Source organism: Bactrocera latifrons, unplaced genomic scaffold (genome assembly GCF_001853355.1).
Source record: "Bactrocera latifrons isolate USDA-ARS-PBARC rearing strain unplaced genomic scaffold, ASM185335v1 scaffold_133, whole genome shotgun sequence".
Lineage (NCBI taxonomy): Eukaryota > Metazoa > Arthropoda > Insecta > Diptera > Tephritidae > Bactrocera > Bactrocera latifrons.
Genome location: NW_017534775.1, coordinates 188,856 through 200,280, shown reverse-complemented (window position 1 = coordinate 200,280; position 11,425 = coordinate 188,856). Strand labels below are relative to the sequence as shown.

At 34.9% G+C, this 11,425-nt stretch overlaps 1 protein-coding gene across 3 annotated transcripts in view; it reads right to left on the bottom strand.

The window, feature by feature from the left end:
- Positions 1 to 2,124: 2,124 nt before the first annotated feature.
- The window catches only part of LOC108965064 (serine-rich adhesin for platelets-like), a 48,601-nt gene continuing 39,300 nt past the window's right edge, over positions 2,125 to 11,425 (bottom strand). Inside the window, exons 3-9 of one of the 3 annotated variants that reach the window (XR_001993079.1) lie at positions 8,576 to 8,826; positions 8,412 to 8,515; positions 7,921 to 8,335; positions 7,382 to 7,857; positions 7,188 to 7,310; positions 4,669 to 5,034; positions 2,125 to 4,157 (exon numbers count right to left, since the gene is read on the bottom strand). Coding sequence is in view for 2 of the 3 variants with exons in the window: in XM_018927234.1 (XP_018782779.1) it covers positions 4,954 to 5,034; positions 7,188 to 7,310; positions 7,382 to 7,857; positions 7,921 to 8,335; positions 8,412 to 8,515; positions 8,576 to 8,826 (1,450 nt within the window). In the remaining variant the exon portion in view is untranslated. Of the gene's footprint in view, positions 5,035 to 7,187; positions 7,311 to 7,381; positions 7,858 to 7,920; positions 8,336 to 8,411; positions 8,516 to 8,575; positions 8,827 to 11,425 lie in introns of all 3 variants that reach the window. The other 2 variants (XM_018927234.1, XM_018927235.1) reach the window with 2 other exon arrangements.

Here is an 11,425-nt window from a genome sequence, read left to right as displayed (position 1 = left end):
ATTTTTTTTCTTACTTTTTTGTAGTATTTCACACCATTTTTTGCTTACAATTGTAGGTCAACAACAAAAATTTATTATTATTTATGCTTTTTTTTATAATTTTACCAAATTTTTTACCGAAATCAAATTCCCCTTTTTATTAATTTTTTTATCTTTACAGTTATCTCTACATTAGCCATTCACTTTACTTTTCCATATTTTAAGCAGAAAATTATTTAAATTTCTAAATTTAATTTCTTTTATTTGAGACTTTTTTTATTTTTTCACTCAAAATAATTTTTAAGCAAATTTCTTTGACGCCAAGGAGGGTTTAAGCCCAGCTAAACCGCATAAACAATTACTTCGCCAAACCCTCACATCAAGGTAGAAGTAAAATCCGATCAAAACGCCCCCCACAATTAGAAGTAGGTCAAAGAAACCCTTTTCCTCGGGGTCAAATAGAAAATAACATTAAAAAACCAGCAAGAAACAAGCCAAAAAGCTGCTCCTAAACCTTATCCGATTTTGTATTCATGTATTCGTAGCTATTTTTGGCCACAACCTATATACACACACACATACATAAATGAGTAGAAAAAGAATTAGCAAGTCTAATTGCGATAAATCAATTTAAAGCGGAAATGTATTCATAAAAGCCTAAGCAAATGAAAAACTAAATAAACTAATAAATAAGTAATATAAAATAATAATATGAAACTTGATGAATATGTAATTGTATTTGCAAAATTTATACAACCATCAAAATAAAAGTACGCATTTAGCAAAAAAATTAAATAATCAAGTTTTCTGCTATTTTTTACTTCATCCCAAACGATAATTGAGCGGTTAATAAAGACTAAAAATGCACCTTTACATTGTCTATTCATGAAATCCAAAGTCATTGAAAAAATTGTACAAATTAAAACTTTTTGGGCTTGCGATAAATAGGAAGACACTTAAAAACGTTTTCCTTATCCATTTCAAGACCATCACTTAAGAAAAATTGCCGTTTTAAGTATTATTTCGTAAAAAACTGGCGATGTGCAACACATTTTTAATTCTCAAAAATTGTGGGTAAGTGCAAATGTAAATTTTCTTACACACGATTGTAGCGCATGCGATTCTGCAAATTTCCACATTTTTAGTTTTTCTCTACGACCTCTAGTTCAAAAGTTATACGCGTTTTTCTTGCGACGGTTTTCGGCGGCTACTTGCTGCACGCTCCTGGTCGCCTGGTAGAAATCCAGGATTTTTGCTGCTAAATTAAATGCAATTTTTCTGCAGCCGGCAGCGGCGGCGGCAGCGAATGCACCCAAAAGCTTGCTGGTTGCCATTGCATATGCAAAGGGGCAAAAATGGACTGGCGGAAGCGGACAAACTGTGGGGCAGGATGTGGAACTGGGCGGAAACCGGAAATGGAAATAGCGGTATCATATTTCCGGTGTCGAAAATTTCCGGAAGTCGAAGACCGGAAACGGATATGAAGTGGGACCGGAAACCAGAAACAATATCTTCGTGTTTCCGCTTCCGGTTATCAACTTCCGGGAATTTTTGAAACCGGAAATATGATACCGCTATTTCCATTTCCGGTTTCCGGTATCCGCTTCCGGTCCACCACTTCCGGAAAAATTTGAAACCGGAAATATAATACCGTTATTTCCCATTTCCGGTTTCCGGTCCTCACCCGCTTGTCCGCTTCCGCCAGTCCATTTTTGCCCCTTTGCATATGCAATGGCAACCAGCAAGCTTTTGGGTGCATTCGCTGCCGCCGCCGCTGCCGGCTGCAGAAAAATTGCATTTAATTTAGCAGCGAAAATCCTGGATTTCTACTAGGCGACCAGGAGCGTGCAGCAAGTAGCCGGCGAAAACCGTCGCAAGAAAAACGCGTATAACTTTTGAACTAGAGGTCGTAGAAAAAAACTAAAAATGTGGAAATTTGCAGAATCGCATGCGCTACAACCGTGTGTGAGAAAATTTACATTTGCACTTACCCACAATTTTTGAGAATTAAAAATGTGTGGCAAAACGCTGGTTTTCATGAAATTTCACCACAAAATGCTTGCTTTTCTTAAATTTATTTTGAGGAATACTTACGCTGCGCAATGATGCGCCAATTTCGTGTCTAAATTATTGAATAAAACAACATTTTTTATTTAAATTTTCATGTTTGCGCTATATTGCATAATTTATTGCGAATATTCTGTTTTCGATTATTTATGAATGTTTTCTTGTAAGCTACATGCGAACCATATCAACCTTTGGGTCGGTTTACAATTTTTATGTATTTCTGTGTTTAATTTCTGTTTATTTTATATTTTTGCTTTTTGTTTGTTTGTAATAATTTCTCAAGTTGTTTTTCTTTTTATTTCAATTTCTCTACCATATTTGTAGTCTCTCTTACTCAGCTAATCTAGAAGCCAATTAAGTTAGCAAAAATATTTAAATATTTAAATATTTTTGTTTACTTTTACATTTTTGAATTGTTTTTAAATTCTATTAATTTCTTTCAAATAGAAATTCATATTCGTCTTCTTTCCTCGTTTCTTTTGATTATGTTCATTTTCACGCTTTTAGATTTCTTTTTATGGAAGTATCATATATTAATGGGGACCAGCTGCTTCTTCTAGTTTCTAATTATTACGTAGTATGTTGCTTTTAATCATACAAAAACGCAGAAATAACGCATACAAAATCTCTTCACTTGGATTTTGTCTTAAAAACTATTACTTCCGCTTTCCACTGCACTAACACATGCAAATTACACGAAGTAGCTGACTTTGTTTTTATTTTAGTTCACAAATACATTTAATTACTTTTAATTACAACAGTAATAAATACACATTATTTTTTATGAACATTTTTGTTCTTAGAGTCGAAAGCACAAAGCAGCGGGAAAGAGTGTCTGCAGCATATTATATAATGCGTTAAAATACATGCACATATACTTATTTATCTAGGTGCTGTTAGGCTTTTAATTTGCCAGAAGTATTTGTAATTACAACTAATAAATTACACCGGAAAAGGTAACAAAATTCGCAAACTTATTTCATAATTTCGTAATCAATTAAAAATGTATAAATATTTCAGCTACACTTAAGATTTACTTTAAATCGCAAATTTCATTTTCTTACTTAATAAAAATCAATTTAATACATATGTATGTCTGTATGTATGCATGTACGCATGTTTGTTTGTATCACAGGGGAATCTTTCGCTCTAAACTTCCAGGCCGAAAATAAGTTTTAGGGATTTTCTTGCATTTCTTTCGTTCTTTTTGCTTTTGTTTGTGTACAAAAAGAGAAGAAAAATCGCCGAAGCTTGCCAAGCGGAAAATAGCAAATTGAGAGTGTGGTTTAAAAACATGCTTATAGGTGGCGAATGTTGTGTGTGTGTGTGAGAAGACGCGCGGGGAAATTGCATGCTTTGATTTGTCAAATCTTAAGCTTTTCTCTAATTTCATGTGTGTGTATGTGTGTATGGGAAATGAGGGTTAAGGCGCCGAAAGAAGTTTGAATTGAATGTTCATGTGCGACACTCCGTCACATTTTTTGATCGAGTTAGCACATGAGAGCTTGTCTATAATTAGTAATTTTGTGTAACGCGTGGCTTGCGGCAGCCGCGGCGGCGACTGCGCATCGGGCCACAGGCGTCTCCAACATTGCACCATGTCCCAGCTTCTAGGTTTGTTACTGAAAGTGTTTCTCTTTTCTCCTTTGGCTTTTGCCGTTTTGCTTTTTGTTGTTGTTGTTATTGTAGTATATATAAGACTTTGTTTTTAGTTTTTATCGCCAGCGCTTTATGCCACGCAGCTGGCGCACTTTTTGTTCTTATTTTTACAATATAATTTACTTTAACACTTAGTTGCTTTTACCGCTTGCGTAATAAATTATTTTTGCGGTTTACAGGTGAAAATACCATGCTTGCTTAATTTTTTTCATTTATTTGCAGACAATAGCGCAGCGCAGCAGTTTTATTTTATTTTTTATTTTTTTTTTTTTGTTTTTTGGGGTACGGCAAAATATTTGTAAATGGATGCACATGAGGGTTAAATGGAAGAATCGGCCAGCATGTTTTTTTCAATTTCCGGTATTCAAGTGTAGAATCCTTGAAGGAGCTGAATGGTCTGAGGCAACTTAGGTGCATTGTGTCTCCAGCTGTCCCCAAGCTGGCATTTCCTTCTATTTCACACGTAAGGGTTACATAAAAAAAATGTATAGTGCTTTTTATCTTAAATTCAACTTATTTCATTGAAAAATTTCAAAGTAGCTGTAAATTGTTGAAAAACGTTGGCCGATTTTTCACGTTTTACCATTTTGTCGAGGCTTAAATTGGGCTTTGCATAAATAATATAAATTCGTTTTGACATGTGCAAAATGTTGAAAATACAATTTTGCTCACCAACTGGTGGTTCTTTGCAGTACAGATATCATTTCGAAATATCTTTGGCACATCAGCATGACTACAATACCAAAAAATTACTTTAACCGTTAATAGGAACCATATAAAAATTGACTTGAGCGCACAGCCACATGCAAAGAAGTGTGATCAGCGAAAATATTCAAAAATAGAAATATCAAATTGACAGGATGCACATTTCAAAAGAAAAATATATTTACATGCTTCGCAATTTTTCCAACGGTGTTTACCCTAAATACATTTGTGTGCATGTATATTTGCTTTGGGACTTACTTTTAATCCTTTGTGTATGTAACTTCTTTTGCGCGCTGCATTGCCGCATTTCCTACGCACTTTTTCACTTTACGCTTTCCAATTGCTGCTTTTTTTTCTTTTATGTTTGTATGTAGTGCTTATTTTGAATTTATTTCATTATAGTAAGTATAACTGCTTCAATTTAATCGTAGTTTACCAGCTTAAAAGTATTATGTAGTATGTATGTATGTGTGTGTGTGTGAAAGGCTCGTACCCTTTCCTTTTACGGTTGAATTGTATTTAAAATTAATTAGAAATATAAATTCAGTCACTTTCGTCACGCTGTTCATGAGCTGAGCTTCTGTCATGGATTAACATTGAGAGCGTTTCTAGGCTGCGACGCACCTGGAAAGAGAGCGAAGCAGATATACGATAATGTAAAGGAAGAATTACCGTTTATAATAATAGAATAAGTGTGGAAAAATCATAAATGTTGGATAGTCGAAAAAGTCTTTTCGTACTTTGTGTTGGAAAGGTGAGATTTAAGTTACGGCTGTTCAAAAATGAGTGAAAATAATGAAGAAATTCGCCGTTTTGGAAATTTCGATTTACCCCGATGAAAGTTTTACACTGATGGATTAATGTCTCTAGCGGAAAAATGGAAAAAAGTGCTTCACCATATGGTACGGATACATATTTGTTTATTTATTTATTAGTATAAATAGAAAAAAATATGTTGAAGTTTGATTAGAAATACGAAAAGACTTTTTCGACTACCCAAAACATAATATAAACCTTTAAAACTAAAATATACTTAAGCAATTAAAAGATTTTAAAGTCTTATGAAGTTTTTCAACCAGGTTTTCTTCTTGAGGGGGTATGTTTGTCTATTAATCTGAAAAAATCTAAATTTCTTTTCATAGTTTAGATATTCGAAAATATCTCCCTTTTCGAAACACAAATTATTTGCAAAGTTTTATTGTCGTCGCAACAGGACCTGTTTAGTTCTAACTTAAAATTTTAAAAAAGTTTTTCTCGAAATTACTTTTTTCGATGCACTTTCCACAAAATCTCTAGTCCTAATCAGACGCAACAATAAAATGAAAAACACAAGCTTCTAATATTTTTAAAAAATTCGACAATGTTAAAAAATGAGTGAAAAATATACATTTTTTTAGAGTAGCTGCCATTTTATGATTTTTTCACTTTTGCAGCTTCTTGATATAGCGACATTCATACTAATTAAGAATTCATCAATGTTTTATTTTCCAATGACAACAGGGCGGAAATCATAACGAAGAGAACAAGGCCTCTTTCCTTTCTAATTCAAGAACACATATTTGGCTAACTTTTCAAATATAAAAAATCAAATGATAAAAATGGTAAGTAAAATTATCAAATGCTGGGGTTTTTGGGTAAAATACAACTTTTTATTAATAAAAGCCCGCCGTTTTGTTAATTTTTAATTTCTTTATCGACCACAGGTCATTGATAGACAATAGCTTCTAATAGAGATTTTTTTTAGGTTTTATACACACAGAAGGCCGGAATCATTGTGTCAGTTGAGTACCGTTTATTGTTAGCCGAGTCGGAGATGTAACTAGAAAAATATTTAATTTATTTTCAAAAATATTTATATGAACTTATTGCCACACGCATCATTGTCCTTGAATTGTGAACTGCATTTGAATTGTGGGGGTCATTTTATTGAAAATTAAATTAACGGTTGATAAGAACTTGAACTTCTTTTCATGTGGTTTGCAAGTTTGCGAATTTTCAATCTCAATCTCAGTAGCAATGAAATAATTTCCCAGTCAAACAAAAATTGTCATACGCTCGGTGAATCCCAATAAAAAAAACCCCAATTCAATAAAAACCCAATATTTCAATAAAAACAAAAAAACAAAAATAATAATAACAAACAAATATATAATTATAGATGAGTTGCCATAACAGACAATTAGGGAAAATTTACGAAAATTGCCCATAAAATGAGCGCATGATTTGCATAATCACCTAAAGCGGTCAAACGCCTCATTAAAAAATATAGGAACCGATAAAACGATTGTCATACTAATCGATTGCATTTGAAAACTAGACATTAATTGGATTATTTCTCAGAAGCGCTAATAATATTTTTTTTAAATTTTTTTTTGTGCTTATCGAAGGCTGATAAGCGCTCCTAAAAATGCCGGAAATTACAGGCCAGACATCTGGCGTGTGAATGATTACGGCCAGGTGGCTTATAATACGTATAAAACAAATAAACATATTGACGGTGGCAACGGAAATGCCAACCGAAATTCTACATACAAGAAAATATATGTATTTTATATATTTAATCTTTTAATGAAACCGCCTAAAAAGTTTAACAGTTCATGCGTTGTGGATGAAAGCAATTCAAAGGTCACCAATACAACTTGGGAATACTTTAAGGTGCTATAATAATAATAATCGATCCTCTATAATACTTTCATATATAGTGAAATATTCATATCGTCTACAATACTTTCATACTTGTGATATAAAATGCATATATGGTGCAATTTTCGACTCACCTTGGCAATCTGCTCTAAATTGTGTGTAAGTATATCTTGAGCTTCTTCGGTGCTTTTAGCTTGCAGTTCTTTTTGCCAACGCAAAGCCTCCGCAAATATATCGTCATCGCTGCCGGTGCGCTGCTGGAAGGAAACAAAATTTCGACAAAGAATAGTTTATTAGTTAATACTCATATGCCGTCGATCCTACTCACCCAATTGAACTCATTTGGAGAGCGGTATGCGCTCGTTTTCGCCTCAATGTCCAGTATTCGATAGAGCAGAAAAACAGAAAATAGCGCCAGTACCATAGTAAGCAGCACACCTAAGTAAACGACATGTAATTCCTTGGGGAATTTCAAGCGCAGCAGCGCCTTCTGTGTCAGCGTCTTGAAGCTCGACACAGCCGCATGCCCTGCTGACTTAGGTGTGCTGCCCATCACTGTGATTGGCAGCGAGGAAGATGTTGACGGTGTGGGCGACGATGAGCCCGACGTATTGGTGCCGGTCACAATTAGCGCAATACCGGCAGTCGCCAAGCCATCACTGCTGCTGGCATTTGCAATCGGTGTACAGTCTGCACCGCTGGTAGTTTTGCCGTGGTTGGAGTTGTAGCGTGCCGAGGGTGGCGCTGAAGCGCGCATATTTGTGTTGGAAAAAGCGCCGGCTTGTTTGGCATCTGTTGGAATATCTGCAATGTGTTGCAATTGGTCTAATTATTCATGCTACTTTACGAGTGTTCACTTTCACTTACCGGAATGTCGATGGTTTTCATTTGTTGCTGCGGTGCCATCAGCAATGCTCACACTGGAGCCCGCTACATTGCGGTGTATCAGCGTTTGGCCAAGTTCATCGATTTCGCCAGCATTAGCCGTGACTGCTGCAACTAGAGCTTGTGGTGGACTCTCGTTGCCGCTAATCGAACAACTGCTGTCATCCTCGATTGAGTATTCTTCGGAAATTTCAATGTCTGCGGGTGCTTTTGGAAGATTTTCAATAGGTGCTAATGGCGGACAAACGCTACACATTAGACGGAAGGCTGCCTCGCGGCTCATAAAACTACCGAAGACATGCCGCTCATCGGCGGTGGCGACACCCACGGCGTTCGGTATAATTTTCGCCAACTTCTCCTTGGAGATCTTCGTGACGGACGACGTGGGTATGACAACCTAGTTTTTAGTGAAGAAAAAAATAATTGAAACTTACTGTTCTTTAACAATTTAATGAGAGACTCTTCGAACTTACCTTGGTAACATAACCAAACACATTTGAATAGAATGCAAAATGCTGATCTGTTATATAAAGATGTCCTTGCAGCAGTATGTCACTAACAAGTGCACAAGAAAAATCTACAAATTCCAAATTGTATAGTAAATATATGCACGTTTTTCATACCATCTTATACTCACAGTTGATGAGCTTCTCATCTTTGGACACCTGCGTAAAGTGTCGATGGAATTTCTTCACACGCGAACTGGAGACCTCTTTACGCTTCTTCTCCTTCTCGGCAGGCACCGCTGTTGTAGCGGCGGCAGCAGCTGTTGCTGCCGCAGTCGATTGCTCATGCTTCGCCGTGGTGTTAGTAGCACTCTTACGGGACGTTGGGCTGAGGCTGCGTGTGCTGACAGTGTAACCGCTCGGCGCTATGGTGTTCAAAGACCTGCAATTCAAAGGAGGCACAAGCTATGAGTCTTCTATTGAAAGAATCGGAGAAGATAATATAGATTATTATAATATAATGTTAAGAGAAAACATAAGAAAGCACGACATCGCGCTTTTGTAAAAACCTTTGCGCCCTCACATTGTCCTACGAAAAATCAATGCGCTTTCAGATGATGTCCAAAGCAATTTAAAATTCCCTCTCGAACTCATTTATTCAACGCTGAGTGCCAAAATTTCGCAAATATTTAAAAGAAAATTATTTATTGTTTGTTTTGAATAAATACACGCCAAGCATAAATGAAAGTTTAGAAATGTGTGCGCACTGCATCCCTCAATATAAGCCTAATTTGTTATAAGCGCTTCTGAAGACATTTGCAGACTACCCGGCAGCAGCTGTTTTGTTTATTTTTTTATATGCATCAATCTTTTGTTATTGTTTTGCTGCATGCCAACCATAAATTCGCGTTTGTGACGTTTGTTGTTTTTCCCTCGAGTTGTCGGTTCTTTGCCGATGCACACGCAATCATTAGAGATTATTCATGACGTCATAGCATGGCATATACCGTTGGGCATGAGCAAAGACTACAATGACACAGAGGGGTTATTAATAAAGCCAATTAATTTAATGGACAACACCTTGATTGCGTAGATTCTATGCGATATTAAATTGCTGTTGTTGCTCTCTGCTTTGCAGATATTTTGATTATTTTTATAATGTTTTGGTTAGCATTCAAGATGTCTATTTATTACAGGTAGGATCGTCTCACCTTTTCACTTTTTTGAATATTTTGTAAAAATAGCATTTTTAGTTATTTTGGCGTCAACGAATATAGCTTATTTTAAGCGGTTAGTTATATGCGCTCTCATACACCATTAAATTACACCACACCAATTTGGCAATGAATTCAAAAATTTGCAAGAAGAAAATTTAATGTTTTAAAGAAATAATTTCGTACTAAAGTTGTCATATTTTCTAGATAGTTGAATGTTTAAGGATACAAGAAAAACGTTAGTTTCGGCAACACTGCATATACTTATAATACTTTTCAGAAATAGCACAATATGTTAGGATATTATACCATTGGCTTGGGCAATCATCCACGCCAAATTTCGCCAAATAAAAAAGTTTTCCAGACGAGGTCTTGATTTTGATTGCTCAGTTTGTAACTTCCGAACAATATCTCAAAAACTGGAGGATTAGTGCGTGTATATATGTATGTACATATGTATGTACAAATTTTATAGTAAATATATATATGTACATACATATATCTGTATATCTAAACAATGTTCGGCTAATTGAAAATAAATTAATGGCTATAGTTAACAATAAAGCAATCATTGTAAAGCAGCACACTTTATAGATACTTTTGTCCACAAACATACGCAGGAAACTGTTACATATGTATACTTATATCCATAAGCATATAAGTGCAGTGAAATAAATTGTATGTCAAACCATGGGACAGTATTAAGCATATGTAGCACTCCCACGCTGACTGGTATTTTGTCTGTAAAATATTAATTAGCCAATATTTAGAGCCGAGCTATAAACAAAGGCACAAATTGGCTTTTATTTAATTTTCTATAATGTTTTGTCGATTAATTTATATATAATATATTTCTATGCTTAATGGCTGAACCAGGAAGTAGCTTTTTTAATTCCTTGGAAAATAATTTTATAATTTTCGGTATTATTAGCGAACTATCCTGCTCCGAGCCCGGGGGGATTCTTGACGAAGAAAATATCGGTATATTCACATGAAATGTATTCACTAAAGAAGGCATTCTTCATGCGGTTAGTTTACAAAAGCTATCTCGAGCCCGTATGTGTATCTGAATCAGCCAATGTCACTTGGTAAAATGTAAGTTACGAAATACCACAACAGTGCTCCACATTATAAGTATCATATCCATATTTGTAAAAAATGTTTAAATGTCCTCTTCTCGAAACACAGTTTTCTGAGTTAATGAGGAAATTTCTTCGAAAGACTGGTTTTTGGTTTAAATTTGGGTTTAAGCTACTCTAAAGTGTGAAACTTTTCATAAAAAATACTTCTTTTAGTGAAGTTAAAAATAAAAATTTTGACAAGTCCCTCCACCATTACCTGTATTCAAAGAAAAATCTTGCTCAACGACAAACACCTTCATTTTGAGGATCGAATACAGAATCAAGCGAATACAATATTCTTCAAAAAGAATCGCCGTTTATGAAAGTAAATTAAATTTTGTAAATTTGCATTATTTTTATTAGTTTATTAAAAAAAACTCCCTTTTAAAGAACATAGCGAAAAAATCTTTTTCTTTTGTCTTTTTTCCTGACTTTCAAGCATAAATAACACTTGTATACACGCTTTTACTTTTGAAGCTAAGCCGTAAACTCTATACTGTGTGAGAGAATGATAATAATGTTCTACTTATTTCGTCATTTAATCCCTTTACGAGTAATATTGATTAACCATTATGCGACAGTAGCTGTCTAAAATGGCTCATAGAACGCAAATAATATTGTGCGCGCTTATTATATACAGAGTTTGAGTATTTAAAAAATTTCGTGATTTCGAATCAAGCGCATAAGCTAGTATTCATACAATAGA